The following is a 21,644-nucleotide window of genomic DNA, read 5'->3' as shown; positions in this document are numbered from 1 at the left end:
TGCCAGTCCTTCCCAGGGTTTCTGGCACAGATGCCATTTTCCAAACCCAGCATGCACAGGTCAAGTCCTGCCAACGAGGGCCTGCCCTCCACAATGTTCAAAGGAATGAAAAATTATAGCCTCTGAGGGCACACAGGTGGCACAGCTGACACTTCATTGCAAATACAAGCTCATATTCATAGAGTCATTGCTACTTTACATTACCAGCTGTCTGCCAACTTTCACTCTGTTTTATTCATTCATCCCTGGCTAGGCCTGTCCCGAATCAGGCAGTAGCCCTGAGGACAGTTAAGAGTTAGCCACGTTGCTGTGAGCCTGGAGACAAATGTAGGCCACACCAGGGCAAGAGAGCAGCTTCTTTCCTGAAGGTCATTAGTGAACCAGATGGGATATTCCCCAGGAATCAGTAATAGTTTCATGGCCATCATGAGACTTTCAATTCCAGAATTTTTATTGAATAAACATTCCACTATCTGCCATGACAGGATTTAGACCCAGGCCCCCAGATCATTACCGAAACCACTTGATTAATAGTCTAGTGATAATATCACTAGACCATTTCCTCCCTTTATTGTGGGGTTGGTGGATTTTGAATTCAATTTGTCTTTAAAAATCTGCAATCAAGAGTCTAATGGTGACCATGAATCCATTATCGATTGTTGGAAAAACCCATCTGGTTCACTAATGTCCCTTAGGGAAGGAAACTGCCATCCTTACCTGGTCTGGCCCACATGTGACTCCAGACCCACAGCAATGTGGTTGACTCTTAACTGCCCTCTGGGCAATCAGGGATGGGCAATAAATGTTGGTCGAGACAGTGACACCCTCATCCTGTGAATGGATAAAAAAAATTATCTATTCATGCATAGAATATGGACATCACTGGTTAGGCAACATTTCTTTCCCATCCCTAGTTGCCCGTTGAGAAGGTGGGGGTGAACTGCCTTCTTGAACCGCTGCAGTCCACCTGCTGTAGGTTGACCCACAATGCCATTAGGGAGGGAATTCCAGGATTTTGACCCAGCAACTGTGAAGGAACGGCGATATATTTCCAAGTCAGCATGGTGAGTGGCTTGGAGGGGAACTTGAAGGTGGTGGTGTTCCCGTATGTCTGCTGCCCTTTTCCTTCTAGATGGAAGTGGTCATGGATTTGGAAGGTGCTGTCTGAGGATCTTTGGTGAATTTCTGCAGTGCATCTTGCAGATAGTACACAGTGCTGCTACTGAGCGTCGGTGGTAGAGGGAATGGATGTTTGTGAAGACAGCAAAGTCTAAAAAGAAGGCAAGGCAAGGCAGAAATGCTCTGAGCATCCACAGCATGAGTGAGCACTAAGAGAACAAGTGAGGAGCTCTGAGATGCAGCCTAGTCCAATCTATGAGATGGATTTCTCCTTGGCAAAGTGCCTTGGCACTGTGTGCTCGCAGCAACAGGGCAATTATAGACACTTGCACAATACAAAGTGCGGCATTGAAAGTGGACAATGGTATTGTCCACTTGTTGAGTTGTAGCTATGCCATGTTGATGGGGTAAGGCTGGTGCAAGTCTGATGCCAACCTTCATGGATGGACTGGTACAGCCATCCACTCACTCAGAATTCCCTGTCGGGAGTAGGCCTTCTTTCTTTCTAGCATGCAGCTTCACACCAATGAGGTGAGATTAGGGACTAATCACCCGATAATGCAGGCAAATAGGCCCCTCAACTCTCCCCAGGGAGCTCCTCATCTTGCCGCTCAAACCCTAGTTTCAAAATCGGACTTCTTCTCATTTTTCTGATCTCTCCGTGTTTTCCCAACCAACCTGCCATCGGCCGCTTCATTCAGGGATTGGGAATGCTCAGCCCAGGTTGGCCTTGCTGTTGAGGTTTGTGACCTACCCCGGCTCCTGATCTCAACTAAAAGCCCCAATTTGCACCCCACCACCACTTCCTTCCAACCTCACCCCCATCAACCTATGGAGGCAGCATGGGCACACCACTCCTCCAGGCATTCCCTGAATGATAGCCTGGGCCCCCACTAAAGAAACCCACCAATACATGTAAAAACTGAAAGAACTGTGGATGCTGTAAGTCAGGAACAAAAACAGAAGTTGCTGGAAAAGCTCAGCAGGTCTGGCAGCATCTGTGAAGAAAAAATCAGAGTTAACGTTTCGGGTCCGATGACCCTTCCTCAGAACTGTTGTGTCGTGGAGAAGGGTCACCGGACCTGAAACATTAAGTCTGATGTTTTTCTTCATAGATGCTGCCAGAACTGCTGAGTTTTTCCAGCAGCTTCTGTTTTTGTTCCACCAACAGATGTACACATTAGGCTGATCTATCAAGATAATCCAGGCGGAAATAAGTTAATTATTGTCACACGTTCTAACTATCTCTCAATGTGATGGAACACAAATTAATCCTAATAAATCACCCTTTTGTTATTGAAGCAGACTGGAGTCACCCACTCCCCTCCCTCGTAATAAGCTCATAAGACACAGGAACAGAAGTCGGCCACTCAGCCCATCAATAGTGCGCTGTCATTCAATGAGATCATGGTTGATCTGATAATCTTCAACTCCACTTTCTTGCCTTTACGCCCTTAACCCTTAATTCCCTTCCTGATTAAAAAAATCTATCTCGGCCTTGAATAGAGTTAATGAACCAACCTCAACAGCCCCTGCAGTAAACAATTCCACAAATTCACTACCTTCTGAGGGAAGAAATTCCTCCTCATCTCTGTCTTCAATGGACAATCCCTTATTCCAAGCCCCGTGGTCCTAGATTCTCCCTAAAGAGGAAACAACCTCTCTGTATCTACATGTTCTGGCCCAAGAAAGAATAATCATTCTGTAGATCAGTAACTATATGCTTGTGTGCATAGGCAATGCATCTTTTTGCTACATCCCTGTTCAAACTAATTCAGATAATTGCTCTCAACGAATTTTAATATACAATACAATTTAAATTTTTTTTTAGTTTTCAACTGATTCTTTTTTCTCCTTGAAAGGAAATGACTGACCACAAAGTCATCTTTTGCGAACACCGAAACTGATCACTCTCAGTGTCTCAGTGTCTGAAGACAAGTATCTCTGAACTCGACAAATTGCTCTGGAGAAGAATACCTTCTACTGGCCATGCATCCCTTAAAGTGGTCACTTGTGCTGATGGCTGCACTTAGTTGCTGGGCAGGTAAAAGGAAATTCCTACTTTTTTGCGTCACTATGCAACCGCAATAGAGTTGTTCTGGTCTCTAATTGCACTGAGAGGGGGCAGTACAATGCCACGTTGTATTTTCTGCTACTTTGTTAATGTTTTATTTCAATAAGTTAATAAACCTTTTGAAGTGATACAACATCCTGAAAATTATTGACATAACTAACTCTTTATAGTTTCCTTTTTAACGTTATTTGAAGAGTTACGATCAAAATCAGCTCTTCAGGTCAAAAAATGAGGGCCAGTTTTCTTTATTGTTTCATGGGATGTGGGTGTTGCTGGAAAGATCAGCATTAGTTATGCATATCCAGTTGCCCCTGAACTGAGTGTCTTGCGTGGACCATTTCAGAAGCACATTCATTATCAATCACATTGGTGTCACATGTAGGTCAGACCACGTAAGGATAGCAGATTTCCTTCACTAAAAGACATTAAACGAGCCATGATTCATAACCACCATCAACGGGACTAGCTCTGAATTCCAGATTTATTAACCACATTCAAATTTCAAATTCAAATCCTCTGACTCTGTTTATTTGAATAACAGTTTGCAGTTACTGAGCGCATTTGGTGTCAAAATTGTCCTGAAACAGCTTACAGAGCTTCCCCACACCAGCTCAGGTTATCTCGAAGGTCTGGTCTTCTCAACTTTGCCCCTCTCCAGTGGCATAATGACCCTCCGGTTAAACCAACCGCCTGTTGTCTCTCTGTAATGAGACAGCAGTCCTGTGGTTCTTTGGGACTATGGTGAATTTTAACAGAGCTGTGAGAACAATAGATGGTCAGGCACAGAGGGATACATTCTAGAAGAAAGAGTGATAAAATTCTTGATCAAGGAGCATTTTTAAGGAGGGTCTTGTAGTGGAGAGGGAGCTGGACAGACAGCGTACTTCAGGGAAGGACTTGCAAAGTTTGGAAACTTGCTAGTTCCATGACTAGTTGTGTAAAAGGAGAAAGGAGAACATGTAGGAGATTGGAGTTGGAGTTACGAAGGGCTTTGCAGGGTTTAGGAGTGCAGGATGTTCCAAAGATAAATAGGACGAGGCAACGTGAGGCTGATTAAAAAAATGTTTAAAACACTTGAAGCTTGGAACACTTGGAAAAATTGTAGGTTGCAAGTCACAGTGGTTGAGTTGAAATATGTTTATTGCGAATTAGCCCAAACAGTAAAAAGTAGATAAAACCCAGTGACCTAGTTCAACTTCTCTCAACTGTCTAACAAGATTTTGAAAACATTCAGAAGGAAAGGCATCCAAGCGCTTCCACAAAACACTGTTAATCTCAAAATATAAGTTCATGGAACATTTTATGCCATTCAAAGCTTTACAAAACCACTTCAAAAAATAACTTTATTGAAACAGATTTGTTATGAGCATGCTTAATATACAGCAACCTAATCTCCTTGAGAAGGCAGGAGAATGGGGTTGAGAAGCATATCAGACATGATCAAATGGTGGAGCATGCTCAATGGGCCGAATAGCCTCATTCTGTTCCTATATCTTATGCTCTTAATTTCTAACAATTTAAATTTGCAGAAAATTGAAATTCAAGTCATAGAGTCGTAGAGCTGTGCAGCACGGAAACAGACCCTTCGGTCCACTCATCCATGCCGACCAGATATCCTACATAAATCTAGCCCATTTGCCAGCATTTGGCTCATATCCCTCTAAACCCTTCCTATTCATGTACCCATCCAGATGCCTTTTAAATGTTGTAACTGTACCAGCCTCCACCACTTCCGCTGGCAGCTCATTCCATACACGCACCACCCTCTGCGTGAAAAAGTTGCCCCGTAAGTCCCCTTTTAAATCTTTCCCCTCTCACCTTAAACCTATGCCCTCTAGTTTTAGACTCCCCGAACCCCAGGGACAAGACCTTGCCTATCTACCGAATCCATAACTCTTATGATTTTGTAATGCTCTATAAAGTCAAACGTCAGCCTCCAATGCTCCAGGGAAAATAAGCCCAGCCTACTCAGCGTCAGCTTATAGCTCAAACCCTCCAACCCTGGCAACATCCTCGTAAATCTTTTCCCAGCCCTTTCGAGTTTCACAACATCCTTCCTATAAGAGGGAGACCAAAATTGCACGCAGTACTGCAGAAGTGGCCTAACCAATGCCCTGTACAGCTGCAACGTGGCCTCCTATATTCAATGCACTGTCCAACAGAGGTGAGCATACCAAATGCCTTCTTCGCTATCCTATCTATCTGCCACTCCACCTGGCAAATTTAAATTCATGTGGCACACAATAAAAATTTCAAAATCACGCAAATTAAATTCACAGAAAATTGAAATTCAAGTCAATTAAAATTCATGTTACACACAATTATTTTCAAATCACACAATTTAAATTCACACTGAATTTAAAATTGTATTGCATTTGAACAGAGCAAATTTAAATTCAGATTAGATTAAATTCATAACTTAAATGTGCAGATGAGGCAAAATTTTAATTGGCAGGAGCAATTTCTGAACTTGAATTGAAATAATATAGATGTTATAATGAATCTCATACATTTGAGAAGAAACTAAAAAGACCAGCAGGATAATACAGTAAAGTCTTTTTAAATGTGAAGGAATGCTTCAGAATATCTGATCCACGTAGAGATTGCAGCTCGTAAAACACTGGGCTAGATTTTTCTTTTGTACAGTTGTGTAAAATGGATAGCAATCGACCTCTAGCCCATTTTTATATCTCATCTTATTTTTAATTCTACCAAAGTGAACAAAAATCAAAATGGCTAGAAATGTTAAGTACAGCCAAGATTTACCCAACGTCCTGTATTTACTACTGCTGGAGAATAGGAAATAAATTGAAATTTGCTAGACTTTCAGTGAGTAGGTGGGGTAGCATTTTAACTCAAGTCAGTTTGCTTACAGGATGACAGATATCCAGAATTGAGTAATTTCTAGACTGCTTGGGTAGAAAGAAACTCTGAGTGCCTGGAAGGAGAGAGCTGTACAAGATAAGGGTGAATAGTTAGCGGTTGAAGGTGCCAGCATGGGCAGCGTTACGCATAATAAATCAAGATGATGTTAGAGGAATGTCTAACACACTCAGATTAATGCTTAACCATTATTTTGTTTGTAAATATTAGCAGCGATTCACGAAATAATCTTTCTAATATGTGGCACGTTGAATTTTGCCACCGATAAATGGTTAAAATTCTTAAAACGCAGCCAATAGGGAAAGTTTCACAAATTTGCATGCTATACTTCTCTGTCTCAATCCAGTGTTAGTAAAACACAGAATAATGTCAGTGCCACGTCTCTGCAACAGCAATTCAGCTAGACCCACTCCCTCGTTTTTTTTCCCTTGTATGCCTGCAAATTCTTTTCCCTTAGTTAATGTTCAAATTCTTAACTGAATCTGCCTCTGCCTCATTCCCAGGTAGGGCGTTCCAGATCCTAACCATTTGTGGCATCAAAAGGTTTTTTTTTCCACACATCATTGTCAGAGTCACACAGCATAGAAACAGGCTCTTTGGCCCACTGGGTCTATGCCAACCAACAAACGCCAAATTGCACTGATCCCTTTACCTGCAAATGTTGCTGAATCAATGTTCTCGATCCTTCTGCAACTGGGAATGATTTCTTCCCTTTTCCTCTGATTGGACTCCCTGCCTCATGGTCGCAGAATCACAAAAGTGTTATGGTGCAGATGGAGATCATTCAGCCCTTTGTGCCTGCAGTGACTGTCCAAATGAGCATTATTATCTCGTGCCTTTACCCCATACAGTTGGACGTCATTTTTGTTTAAATAACCATCCAAATAAGTTTACTTTTCTCAAATAGAAAAACTGGAGTCTATGAAATACCTGAAAGAATTCTCGAAAATCTTTCCTGAACCCTCTCCCTTAACAGAATCTTTATTATTTCCAATTTGAGTGCTCCCAGCTCCCGAACAAAGATTGCATATTGGACAGGACATTGGTTAGGCCACTTCTGGAATCTTGCCTTCATTTCTGGTCTCCTTGCTATAGGAAAGATGTTGTGAAACTTGAAAGGATTCAGAAAAGATTTAAAAGGGCGTTGCCAGGGTTGGAGGGTTTGAGCTATAGGTTGAGGCTGAATAGGCTGGGGCTATTTTCCCTGGTGCGTCAGGGGGTGAGGGGTGACCTTATAGAGGTTTATAAAATCATGAGGGGCATGGATAGGATGAATAGCAAAGGTCTTTTCCCCAGGGTGAGAGAAACTAGAGGCATAGGTTGAAGGTGAGAGGAGAAAGATTTGAAAGGGGACATAAGGGGCAACTTTTTCACGCAGAGGGTGGTGCGTGTATGGAATGAGCTGCCAGAGAAAGTGGTGGAGGTTGGTACAATTACAACATTTAAGGGGCATTTAAGGGGTATATGATTAGGAAGGGTTTAGAGGGATATGGGTCAAATGCTGGCAAACAAAACTAGGTTAATTTAGACTATCTGGTCACCATGGACTAGTTGGACTGAAGGGTCTGTTTCCATGCTGTACAACTCTATGATCCTATTAAGAAGCAACTTATTGGTTGCCTTTCCCTTACCAATTTCCATCCCATCCTCCCCAGCATTATGATTCCACACAAGCAGGACTAAAATGTACCCATCAATACACCCAGCAAGAAGGTGATGGTGAACTTGGTACATGACACTTGTTAGACCTCAGTTGGAGTACTGTGTTCAGTTGTTGGTGCCACATTATAGGATAGAAGAGAATGCATTGGAGAGAGTGTGGGAGCAATTTTTTTTAGAACAGTTTCGGCTACAAGTAATAGGGTAATGATGGCGGAGGATTTCAACTTCTCCCAACGTTAACTGGAGTAGTCATTGTGTGAAAGGCTTAGAGGGAGCGGAATTCTTAAACTGCATTCAAGAGAGCTTTTTAAGTCAGTCTGTAGAAGGCCCTACAAGACAGGGGACAGTCCTGGACTTAATCGTAGGTAATGGAGCCAGGTAAGTGGTTTTGAAGTATCAGCTGGGGAGCAATTTGCAGACAGCGATCATAACTTTGTTAGATTCAGTGTTGTTAAATAAAAGGGTAAGCAAGGCCTGAAATCAAAGTTCTAAATGATTTTGATAAGATCAGATATGATTTGGCCAAAGTGGACTGGGAGCAGATACTTTCAGGTACATCTCCGTCAGAGCAGTGGGATGCATTCATGAAGGAAATAGGGAGAGTACAGTGCCAACCTTCTCCAATAAAAATAGAGTGAGGCCAAAAAAAACTTGTGAACTCTAGATATCGAGAGATGTATGGGAATGGATAATGAGAAAAAAGGAGGCTTATGGCACATTCCGAGGAAACCCTGGAAGAGTACAGAAAGTGCAGGAGATATTAAAAAGGAAATTAGGAGAGGAAAAAGAGGACATGAAAGGGTAGTGGTAGGTAAAATAAAGGAAACCCTAAGCTATTTTCCAAGTACATTAAGGGTAAAAGGATAACTAGGGAAAGAGTACGAGCCATTAAGGGCTACAGTGGTAATTTGCATATGAGGGTGAGGATGTAGGTAGGATTCTAAATGAATACTTTGTGTCACTAGTGAAAGGGTTGTTTTGGGTATGGAAATCAGACAGTAGGACTGTGGTATAATTACAGAAATTAGCATAGACAAGGAAGAGGTTCTGAGTGTCTCCAGGGCTAGATGAAATATATCCAGGTTGCTGAGCGAGGCCAGGGAGGAAATAACTGGGATGCTGGTAATAATTTTCAATTCCTCTCTGGCTGCAGGAGAGGTGTCAGAGGACCAGAGGACAGCCAATGTTGTATCATTATTTAAGAAGGGAGTTAGGCATAAACCAGGAAACTACAGGCTGGCCGGTCTAACCTCAGCGTTGGGGGAACTGTTGGAAGCAATTCTGAGGGACAGGATTAACCTGTTGTTGCAGAGGCAGGGGTTCATCAAGGTCAGCATGGTTTTGTTAAAGGGAGGTCATGTTGGACCAACCTGACTGAATTTTTTTGAAAAGGTGACTTGGTATATAATTTAATGGAGAATAACTTAGATAAATGCAATTTGTTGCATTTTGATGGGTCAAACCAGGACAGGACTTACACAGTCAATGGTAGGGCCCTGGGGTGTGTTACAGAACAAAAAGACCTAGGGACACAGGTTCATAGCTCCTTGAAAGTGGAGTCACAGGTAAACACGGCAGTGAAGAAGGCTTTCAGTACGCTTGCTTTTATTGGTCAGAGTCTTCACCATTGAGTACAGAAGTTGGGACGTCTTGTTGCAGTTGTATAAGACTTTGGTGAGTCTAAAACTCGAGGTCATAGGTTTAAGGTGAGAGGGGAGAGATACGAAAGGATCCAGAGGGGCAATTGTTTCACACGGAGGGTGGTGAGTATCTGGAACAGGCTGCCAGAGGTAGTGGTAGAAACAAGTACAATTTTGTCATTTAAGAAACATTTAGACAGGCACATGGATGGGATAGGTATGGAGGGATATGGAGCAAACACAGGCAAATGGGACTAGTTTAGTTGTGAAAAGTGGGTGGTCTGGACAAGTTGGGCTGAAGGGCCTGTTTCCATGCTGTAGACCTCTATGACTCTATGACTAGGCGTATAGATGAGGATAATGCTTTTGATGTAGTCTATTTGGACTTCAGCAAGGCTTTTGATAAGGTCCCACATGGCAGACTTGCAGTGAAGGTAAAAACCTGTGTCCAGTGAGATTCCACAGGGATCAGTGTTGGGGGCCCTTGCTGTTTGTGGTTTATAAAAATGATTTAGACTTGAATGTAGCAAGGTTGATCAGTAAGTTCACACATGGCACAAAAATCGGTGGGATGGTAAACAGTCAGCAGCATAGCCTTAGACTACAGGAGGAAAGTAGACAGGCTGGTCAGATTGGCTGATCAGTAGCAAATGGAATTTAATCTGAATAAGTATGAAATGATGCAAGGGAATATATGATGAACTGTAGGACCCATGGGAAGTCCCAATGATCACAGGGACCTCGGTGTGCATGGACACTGATCCTTTAAGGTAGCAGGATAGGTTAATAAAGTGGCTAAGATGGCATATGGGATTCTTGCCTTTATTAACAAAGGCACCAAGTTTAAGAGCAAGCCGGTTATGCTGGAACTGTGTGAAAGGTTAGTTAGACCACAGCTGGAGTATTGTATGCAATTCTAGAGACCAAATTATTGAAGGGATGAGATAGCACTTAATAGGGGGATTTGCCAGGATATTGCCTGGACTGGAGAGTTTCAGTTACAAGGAGATATTGAACAGATTGAGTTTGATTGCCTTGGAGCAGAGGGGAGACACGATTGAGATTTTTAAAATGATGAGGGGCATAGATAGGGCAGACAGGAGGAAACTTACCCCTTGGCAGAGGGATCAATAACCAAGGGGCATAGATTTAAGGTTAGGGGCAGGAGGTTTAGAGGTGATGTAAGGAAACTTTTTCCTCTAGAGAGCAATGAGAATCTGGAACCCGCTGCCTTTCAGGGCTGGTAGAGGTAGAAACCCTGATAGCACTGAAGAAGTACTTGCGAATGTCAGGGGCCAAGTGCTGGAAAATGGGATTAGAATAGTTAGGTGGCTGTTTTTGGCTAGTGCAGACCCGATGGGCTGAAGGGACTGTCTCTGTGCTGTAGATCTCTGTGACTCTAAACTTCAGTTATGAAGATCGTTTGAAGACGTTGGGATTGTTCTTCCTTGAGGGGAGAAGGCTAAGAGATCTGATAGAGGTTTTCAAAATCATGAGTGGGCTGGACAGAGTGGATAAGATGAAATTGTTTCCGCTTGTAAAAGATGCAAGAACAAAACGGCATACGGTTAAAGTGATGTGCAAACAAAGGGTAACGACAGAAAAAGCTTTTCTCACATGGCAAGTAGCGAGGGTCTGGAATGCACGTCCTGGTGGCTGTTTCAACTGGGGTATTCAAGAGGGCACTGGGTGTTTTGTTTTGGGGGGAAAGGTGGCACTAGGTAGTGGGGAAGGCACAACGGGGCTGAATGGCCTCCTTCAGAATCATAATCATTCTGTGCTCAGTTAAAGATCCAGAAAGGAGTCATTTCCCCTGGTGAAGTCAGTAAAGAGTTACCACCTGAGCTCTTACGACAAAAGCATCTTGCATGAAATGAAACATCCCAAAGTGCTTCACAGCAATGCTATCAAACAAAACTGGATGCCAAGCTGCTGAAGGTGAATGATTTGCAGGTGAATGAAAGTCCCGTCAAAGAGGTGTGTCAACAAAAAAGTGAAGATTTGTACTTCTATCCAGCCAGACAAAACCCCAGGACTTTCAAAAGCACTCCCCAACCTATGAAATAATTCTGTTTACTGTAGCAAAAGTAGCAACAAATTTGTACACAACAAGCTCTGCCAAGCATCAATATGATATGGACAAGGTGTTGACTGAAGGATCAGTATTAGCTGGAGCAATCAGAAGGTCTTTCAACTTGAGCCTGGGAGGACAGCCAGAGCCTCAGTTCAAACTTACACCCGAAAGACGGTCCCTCTGACAGTTCACCATTCTGTCGGCCCTCTATCCGAGTGCCAATCCTTGGGGCGCGAATTAAACCCACAACTGTCTGACTAGAAAACAAGACAGTGAGCAACTGAGCTTCTGTAATGCCCTGAGAAAGGAGAGAGAAAGAGAGAGAGACAAGGCGGAGTTTAGGGAAATAATTTATTATCCATCAGTTGACTCAGCATTCAAATCATGAGGACAATTTGAAACCTAGGAGCTCCACTTCGTTACTTTGGAATATTAGCATTTGGAATTAGGTTCCTCAAGCAGGATCTCCTTGTAAATTAGAGGAATGCCTGTAGAAACAGACATAGATATATTGAAAATAGGAGCAGGAATAGGACATTCTGCTCTTAAAGCCTACTCATCCAACTCAGTGCCCTGTTCCTGCTTTCTCCTCATACCCTTTGATCCCTTAAGGACTATATCTAACTTCTTGACTCCATCAACTGCTTTCTGGGCAGTGAATTCCACAGGCTCATCTCAATCCTAAATGGCCTACCCATCCTGGAATTCCCTCCCTAACAGCATTGTGGGTCAACCCACAGCAGGAGGACTGCAGCGGTTCAAAAAGGCAGCTCACCACCACCTTCTCAAGGGCAACTAGGGATGAGCAAGAAATGCTGGCCAGCCAGCAACACCCACATCCCACAAATGAATAAATTAAAAAAAACCTATATCCTTAGATTGTCACCCCTGGTTGTAGACTCTCCAGTCATCAGGAACATCCCTCCTGCATTCACCCTGTCTAGTCTTGTTAAAACTTTATAGGTTTTACAGAGATAACCCTCAGTCTAACCGATCCACTCTCTCTTCATGCATCAGTCCTACCATCCTGGGAATCAGTCTGGTAAACCTTTGTCGCATTCCCTCCTCAGATAAGGCGACCACAAACTGCACAGAGCTTGCAATATTATCTTCCTTGTCAGTTTAACTAAAATGATTCTATGGGGATCATTTTGACTTGGTGATAGTATGAAAACAGAGGCCTTGTAGTGCACTGGGTAATAGAATGGGCTGGCACTCCCTGCAAAGATCATAACCTGAATGAGCTGCACAAAGTGTGGTTTCTGCAATTGATCGGTTACAGCGGTGACTGAGACTGAAAAGTAGTGAATTGGCAGTGAGGTCTCTTCTGCAGTACTGTGTCCAGTTCCAGTCACCCTGCTATAGGAAGGATATTATTAAACAGGAGAGGGTTCAGAAAAGATTTACCAGGATGTTGCCAGGAATGGAGGGTTTGAGTTATAAAAATAGACTGGAAAGGCTGGGACTTTTTAACTGGACTGTAGGAGATTGAGGGGTGACTGCATAGGGGTTTATAAAATCAAGAAGGGTATAGATAAGGTGAATGGTAGGTGTCTTTCCCCTAAGGTTGGGGATTTCAAGACTCGGGGGCATATTTTTAAGGTGAGAGGAGAAAGATTTAAAAAAGACATGAGGGGCAACTTTTTTTACATAGAGAGTGGTTCGCTTGTGGAACGAACTTACAGAGTGAGTGGGGGATGCAGGTACAGTTACAATGTTTAAAAGATAAGTACATGAATAAAAAAAGGTTTGGAGGAATATGGGCCAAGGGCAGGCAGGTGGAACTTGTTTAGTTTGGGATTATGGTTGGCATGGACTGGTTGGACCGAAAGGTTTGTTTCCGTGCTGTGTGACTCTATGACGCTATGACACTTTGGGACATCTTGAGCCCATGAATGATGCAATAAGAACGCAAGTCATTCTGTATCTACGAATGGCATTGACAATAAGAGGAGATGTATCACAACTACTAAATCTGATATCGCCTGCTTTACACCATCAATCAAAGCCAGCGTTGACTCTAATGTCTCAGGAATGGGCAGCATAAATGGACCCCAAATTCCTTAAAACACAACACCTTTACCTGAGCACCACATTCAATTCCCCATAAACCATAGAGACGTAAAACCATAAGACTGGAGCAGAAGTAGACCATTCAGCCCATTGAGCCTGCTCCACCATTCAATGAGATCATGGTTGATCTGATAATCCTCAACTCCACTTTCCTGCCTTTTCCCCATAACCCTTGATTCCCTTCCCGATTAAAAATCTGTTTCTCTCAGCCTTGAATATCCATAATGACCCAGCCTCAACAGCCCTCGTTGGGAATGAATCCCACAGATTCTCTACCCTCAGAGAAGAAATTCATCCTTATCTCTGTTTTAAATGCACTAGGCATACAGCAGAGGAGGAGCCCATTCATCCCACCGTGTCTATGCCAGCTCTTTGGAAGAGCTATCTAATTTGTTAACATTCTTCTCCCACACACAACCTGCTGTGAGCCGACTGCCCACAGTTGCTTCCTGTTCCATTATAAAATGAGTCAAAGTTTCACCACTCAGATAATGACTCATTCATCATGTTAAGGAGAGTCTCATTTGAGGCTTGAGGTGTCAGTGAGTTACCGCTGGTGATGGAATTAGATCTCTAACACGTGCCCCTATACCAGCTCATCCAGGATTTTATACCTGCCTATTCATTCTCACTCTTCTGACGTGACCCCTGACGCGGTGAGAGAGAACAGGAAAATCTAAAACAAATAGTGTGACCGATTAGATAGGTCCACCGAAAAGCTGGCAAGGATCATAGAGTTATACAGCACGTAAACAGACCCTTCGGTCCAACCACTCTATGTCTAATATAATTCCAAACTAAACCAGTCCCACCTGCCTGCCCTCCAAACCTTTCCTATTCATGTCAAATAGGCCTAATAGCCTCCTCCTGTGATTTGACTTATATGATGCTCTGCTAATCTCCCTGTCCTGTGGGGAATTGAACTTTGTTTTAGGTGAGGACGGCACATTTGAAGGAATTTGGAAGGCTTGCTCCCTTGGCATTGTGTGTAATCCTTGACTAGATGCTACCACCTCAGTTATGGCATGGAGCTGGAGGTCACTGAAAGGTGCTATATTCATTCATGCTGCCAAGAAGAGAGAAGAGATGAATCCCAGGCTTGATTCAGTGGCCAAGTACTTCTGAAACCAAAACCATTATTTTTTTCACTTGTGGTTTAGTTCTTGTGTTTGTGTGGAATATTATAGTAGGGTACCTGTGGTTAGTTAGGGTCATTTTTCTTATTAGGACGTACAGCACAGAGACTGGCCACTTGGCTCAAATGGTTACTGCCACTTCCTGACCTTCCACCCGCTCTACTTCATCGCGCACTCTCTCCCAACTACTTTCTCCCTTATGTATTTATCCAGCGTCCTCCTCAAATAAATTTGTGTTATTTGTCACAATTATTTCTTATCACAGAGTTCTACATTCCAACCACTGAATACGCATTTCACTTATTGGATTTCTTTCACCACTCATTGCCTGAATTGGGCAGTGTTGTATAAGGCAATTGTTGCGAAAGGGTTAATGTTTGAATCACACTGAGCTCTGCTCAGTCTGGTAATGTCACACCAGCCTTTAGGTGGAGAATTAGTCAGCTGAGCTCTAACGTGGTCTCCTAATGCAGACACAGCATGTCTTCTTTATGTCATGTCAAAAGTTACTAACATGTTTCAGAGCTGGTGTAACCTGTTTATAAATACTGTTATGTGAAAACTGCATCTTGTTAACAATGATAAGAGCCCCTTCGGTTCAGACTTACTCGTGGTCCATCCTTCACTGCACACAATTTGAAAACATCCAGAGTCCTAGAAGTCTAGAGCACAGAGAAAGGCCTCTTGGCCCATCAAGTCTGTACCACAGACTCAGAGACATACAGTCAGAGACACATCGAGTCATTGAGATGTACAGCACGGGAACAGACCCTTTGGTCCAACTCATCCGCACCGACCTGCTTTCCCAATCTGACCTGGACCCCTTTGCCAGCATTTGGTCCATATCAATCTAAACCTTCATGTACCCATCCAGGTGCCTTATAAATGTTGCAATTGTACCAGCCTCCACCACTTCCTCTGACAGCTCGTTCCATACACACACCATCCTCTGCGTGAAAAAGTTACCTCTGACACCCTTTTTAAATCTTTCTACTCTCACCCTAAACCTATGCCCTCTAGTTTTGGACTCCCCTACCCTGGGAAAAAGACCTTGGCTGTTCACCCTATCCATGTCCCTCATGATTTTATAAGGTCCTCTGATGCCAGAGAAAAAAGCCCTAGCACATTCTGCCTCTCCCTAAAGTTCAAACCCTCCAATCCCAGCAACGTCCTTGTAAATCTTTTCTGCACCCTCTCAAGTTTACCAGCATCCTTCCTACGGAAGAATTGTACACAGTATTCTAAAAGTGGCCTCGCCAAAGTCCTGTACAACCGCACTATGACATCCCAACTCTTTTACTCAATGTTCTGACCAATGAAGGCAAGTGTGCTGAATTAACTCCACCGAGGCTGGTATCCTGTCACCAAGTCACATTTTATTTACACACATAGAGAGTCCTTGGCACTGATCCAGCTTCCTCAGAGCCAGCTCTCAGAATGAATGGGATGCCTGATACTCCTGTTTATATCTGTCAGCCAGGGCTCCCTGATTGGACCAGATTAACAGCCCCACTCAGAGCTCCACCTGCTGAACTTGTTACAACCATTACATCCTTCCCCCTCTGAGTCCGAAGAAATAGGCCAGTTCTTTCTTGATTGTAGCTCCTCCTGGGGCGTTTTGGTGCTGGGTCAGGTTCTTCCAACCCTGCCTCTGATAGGGCCAGCATGTAACACACAGTAGCTCGCCTTTTGTGCCCAGACCATCTTGGAAGAAATTCATTCTCTTCTTCAGGTGACAAAGGCATCAAGGCTGTGACATTCACAATGTCCATCTCAGATTCTGAGGCATCTTCAACACTCGATGGACAGGGAGATCCCACAGGTTCTAGAACAGTGAGATAGGCTGTCGAGGAGCTGGGCACATTTTGATCCCATGCCATCTGCAATTTTGCAGCTCTCATATGGTCCACGAGCTTGTTCAGGTCCATCGTACCTACCTGAACTTTATACATCTCTGGACCTGACCTCATGTCAACCATGCTTCTTACCCAGGCAGAGCCATTCCCACGGTTCCTCCATCAAACTTCATCCTCTGAAGTAAACTGTCTCTCTCACTTAGCAGAGTCTTGTGTCCAGCACTGGAGTTCCTGATGCTGTTTCATCCTCCTCCCACCCCATGTCTGGCATTTATTTTAATTGGTTCTGATGTGGATGTTGCTAAGCAGTTTAATTGTTCCAAACCAGATGCAGGTAGACTTTCCAGGATGTGCACTTTCTTGGATACCGGCCTATGAGATCTCCTACTCAATTTAGGTCCGGTGTGACTCTTTTACTGTTTCAAGTCCCACAAATACAATAGCTTGCTGGTTCAGATCCTTAAGAAAATTTTAACCATTTGCCTGCGGCTTAACTTTGTTTCGGAGTTTTGCAGTGTGCTGACCAAGAGCCCCTCTGTTTAGGTGATGTCCTGAGTAAGGCTATGCAACTGCCTTCACTCAAGTGGTGTTCCCCAAGCTCAGACAGCCTGGCGAGGATGTCCACTTCCATCGAAATACCCTGCAACTCATAAGGTCCACTTGCTGCATTTTCCAATGATAAAGCCAGTTGTAGTGTCTTTTTGAAATCCAGTTGGGCTTTGCATGGTTACATCATTAATCTCACATACCAAACGGCCTCTCAGCATCTCATTAAGGGTTAAACTACAGTCAAATGCCTCTGCCAGTTGTCTTAACCTAGTCAAAAATCCCAATGCAACTCTTCACCTGGTTCTTGAATTGCTGAGTAAAACCGATGGCATCTCAGAATTAGAGGAAGCTTGGGGTTGTAATATTCCTTAACTAGATCCATCAACTTTTGAAATGTTTTAGTATCTGGTGTCTCAGGGAAAGTTAGGCCCCTAATAACTGAAAAAGCTACAGGTCCACAAGCTGTCAGGAAAATTACTCATTGTTTTTCATCTGCCCCAGTGTTACTCACCTGGAAAAAATATCACATTCTTTCCACATACTGGGCCCAGTCTTCAATAGCAGAATTAAGTGAGTCAATCTTCCCAAATAATGGCATCATGCCAGAAATACTTACCCCAACTCAAAGTCAACTGCTGTGAGAGAATTTCTTCAGGAGCATGCTATTCTCTCGTTACCACTGAAATAACTCCAAACAGGCCAGTATCCTGTCACCTGTCACCTGTCACCTGTCACCTGTCACCCGTCACCTGTCACCCGTCACCCGTCACCTGTCACCTGTCACCTGTCACCTGTCACCCCTTTATTTACATGTGGAGAGTCCCTAACACTGATCCAGCTCCCTCAGAGTGAGCAGAACCTCTGACACTCCTGTTTATATTTGTCAGCCAGGGCTCCCTGATTGGACCAGATTAACAGCCCCAATCATATTCCAGGTGGAACTCATATTCTGTGAGGTCCACCCGGCTGATCTCATTATAATCACTACATGTGCCAAACGCCTTCTTCCAAACAACCACTTAACTATTCTAGTCCCATTTTCCAGTACTTGGCCCATAGCCTTGTATTCTTTGGCATCGCAAGTGCACGTTCAAATACTTCCTTAAATTTTATGAGGGTTTCTGCCCCTACCACCCTTACAAGCAGTGAGTTCCAGATTCCCAACACCCTCTGGGTGAAAAACAATTCTCCTCACATCCCATCTAAACTTCTGCCCCTTCCATTAAACAGACCAGCCTCAGAAGAAGGATTGGTGACAGTATTCTAAGCTACCAGGAGGGCCCAGAATATAACACAGTGGCAGTGCTAGGCATCACATCATATTACAACAGACAGATTTTTGATAGCTAAGGGAGTCAAGGGGTGCAGACAAGAAAGTGGAGCTGGTATCAGCCATGATCCTACTGAATGGCAGAGCAGTCTTAACTGGCTGGATGGCTACATCAGCTTCCTAAGCCCCGTATTCCTATCAAAGTGAGAGGTTTAGGCAGCAGTGTTTTTTTTTTAAAGAAAACACAATTTCTTTTTAAAGCAGTGAGTTATGATCTGGAATGCACTGCTGAAAGGACAATGAGTACAGACTCAAGAATGGCTTTCAAAGAGGAATTAAATGAATATTTGAAATAGATACAGGGTTCCTCAGCAAGAATTCGGGCTAATTGGTTGGCTTATTCAAAAGCTAGAATATCGAACCATGACCTCTTGGTAAGATTCTTATTATTTAACCAGGAAGCCAAGAGAACAAATACTTTCATTAATGACAATGCCAGTTAAGGAGCTTTCTGAAATGTAACAATTCTTTTTAATAAATGCCCTACATAGAAGGGAAAGGCTCATTTGTAATGTATGTTATGTAGATCTGGTGAAAATATCTAACGGTAATTTTAAAAAAAGCTGTCATTCATTCAGATGTATCTATTTGAGAGTGAACCTTTGATGATCTTTCACCTTACAAATGAAACCCTTTGCTTCAGTTCTCATTGTCGGTCAATTGTGCACTTTTACTCAAATGCATCATCTAGGCTGACACCCTCAGCTTTGTACATTTTTTATTTGTTTGTGGGATGTGGGCAGCACTAACTAGACCAGCATTTATTGACCAACAACAGATAAGAGTCAACTACATTGCTGTTGATCTGCAGTCACTTGTAGGACAGAAGATTTAGAATGCAGAACAGAACCGCTACAGTGCGGAATGAGGCCATTTGGCCCATCAGGTCTGCACCGACCCTTTGATCAGCATTCCACTCACATCCAGGCCCTATCTCCACAACTCTGCATTTGCCATGGCCAATCCACCTACCTTGCACATCTTTGGACTGTGGGAGGAAACCGGAGCACCCGGAGGAAGCCCACGCAGACACGGGGAGAACATGCAAACTTCACACAGACAGTTATAAAATCATAGAGTTGTACAGCATGGAATCAGACCCTCCGGCCCAACATGTCCATGCCAACCAGATATCCTACGTTAATCTAGTCCCATTTGCCAGCATTTGGCCCATATCCATCTAAACCTTTCCTATTCATATACCCATCCAGATGTCATTTAAATGTTGTAACTGTACCCACATTCACCACTTCCTCTGGCAGCTCATTCCACCCTCTGCATGAAAAAGTTACCACTTAGGTCCCTTTTAAATCTTATCCCACTCACCTTAAACCTATGCCCTCTAGTTTTGGACACCCCTACCCTGGGAAAAAAGACTTTGACTATTCACCCTATCCATGTCCCTCATGATTTATTATACCTCTAGGCTCCCGAGGTGATGAAAGGTGCTACATGAAGGCAAGTCCTTCCTTTCTTCTTTCAGGCTGTGATTGTAAATAAAGACAGGTTGTAGTCAGAAATGGCAAGTCCTGGAGAAACTCAGCAAGTTTGGCAGCATCTGTGGAGAGAGGAACAGAGGTAACTTCTCAAGTCCAGTGATCCTTCATCAGAACTCAGCAGGCACTGGGCATCTGCCCATTAGCTGTCAATGTTTGATTGGAAACACTGGTTCAAGCCTTTAATGATTTCTGCACGTAAATGGAACAATTGGAAACATGGGTGATTTATAGATGAAAAATACCACAGAAAAATACCACGGAAGATCAAGGGTTATGGAGAAGATGCAGAAAAGTGGACAAAAAGAACATTGGAGCAGGGTCAAAGGGCGGAATGGCCTAGTCCTGTTCCTGTTTCTTATGGTCACATGGGTGATTTGATGGTAGAAAAAGCCATTCGGGGTGTGTGTGTCTGTATGTGTGCTGCGCATATGTGTATGTGTTGCATGTGCATGTGTTGTGTGCGTGCATATCTGTGTGTGCGCATGTGCGTGCACATGTGTGTGTGTGCATATTTGTCTTTGTGTTTGTGTGTGTTTATGTTGTGTATGTTTATGTGTGTCTGCGCGTGTATTTGTGTGTGTGCATATGAGTGTGCACATTTGTGGTGTGTGTGTGTGTGTGAGTGTTTGTGCGTGTGAGTGTTTGTGCGTGTGTGTGTGAGAATGTGTGTGAGAGAGAGAACGTGTGTGAGTGTGTGCATGTGTGTAAGTGAAAAAGGACACGCTACTCAAAGATAACACAGTGTAGAGCTGGAGGAACACACCAGGCCAAGCAGCATCAGATGAACGGGAAAGTTGATGTTTCGGGTCAGGGCCCTTTTTCAGAAATGGCCAAACATCAACTTTCCTGCTCCTCTGATGCTGCCTGGCCTGCTGTGTTCATCCAGCACCACACTCTGTTGTCTCTGACTTCAGCATCTGAAGTTCTTGCTATCTCAAAGCCTACTCAAAGTTCCTTCCCTCTCTTCACTGCTTGCCTTCTCAGGTGACAAAGACAAGGTTTCGGTGTCACAGCATCCCAGAGAAATCAACGCGTCGGTTGGAATGGCAGCCATGATTGCCTGTGAGGCCAATTACCACAGAGGGACTCCTGAACACACAGACATGTACTGGTACAAAGGTGACAGGTGGGATCAGCCAATCCTGGCCTTTTCAAAGGACTCCACGTCCCTGTCCAGTCAAGATAACCACCTGTACGTGCGTGGCAATCTCTCCAAAGTTTATAGCATCCTGATCATTGACAATCTGACACTGAATGACTCCGGCGTTTACGTTTGCGAGGTATCAGTCTCTCTACCTCCACCTCATGTGACTGGATATGGAGAGGGAACCAGATTAACAGTGCACGGTGAGTAAAACAGAGAGTGTAGTACTTCTTTCTGTGTTTATACAGAGCACGCTTCATCCTTGATAAATCTTTAGCTCTATTTTTGTCGAGAACCCAAGTAAAAGGTGAAGAACTACAGCGTGATGTTGTAAAGAGTACAAGTGAAATTAGATTGATATAGCAGCCCAGCTGTTGAAAAGTTAGCCAAGGTTCTATCAGGCCATAACAACAGCGTATGTTTAGGCAGTGCTTACAACATAATAGAATGATCAATGCAGTGCTTCAAAGGGGTCATGAAGTAAAATATGACCCCAAGCCACATAAGGAACACATTAAATCAGATGACCAATAGCTTGGTCAAAGAAGAAGGATTCTGGGCACCATCTCAGAGGAAGAATGTGAGGTAGGGAAGAGGGTACTCCA

General features: G+C 43.6%; 1 protein-coding gene across 1 annotated transcript in view; it reads left to right on the top strand.

Moving 5' to 3' along the window:
• The first annotated feature begins 3,081 nt into the window (after positions 1-3,081).
• Positions 3,082-21,644, top strand: part of LOC125483378 (cytotoxic T-lymphocyte protein 4-like) — a 23,793-nt gene continuing 5,230 nt past the window's right edge. The window contains exons 1-2 of the mRNA XM_048598392.1: positions 3,082-3,163; positions 20,880-21,242. Of these exons, the coding sequence (XP_048454349.1) occupies positions 3,109-3,163; positions 20,880-21,242 (418 nt within the window). The 5' untranslated portion in view covers positions 3,082-3,108. The remainder of the gene's footprint in view (positions 3,164-20,879; positions 21,243-21,644) is intronic.

This window comes from Rhincodon typus, chromosome 6 (assembly GCF_021869965.1).
Source record: "Rhincodon typus isolate 14 chromosome 6, sRhiTyp1.1, whole genome shotgun sequence".
In the NCBI taxonomy this organism is placed as follows: Eukaryota; Metazoa; Chordata; class Chondrichthyes; order Orectolobiformes; family Rhincodontidae; genus Rhincodon; species Rhincodon typus.
This window is presented reverse-complemented; position numbering and strand designations above follow the sequence as displayed.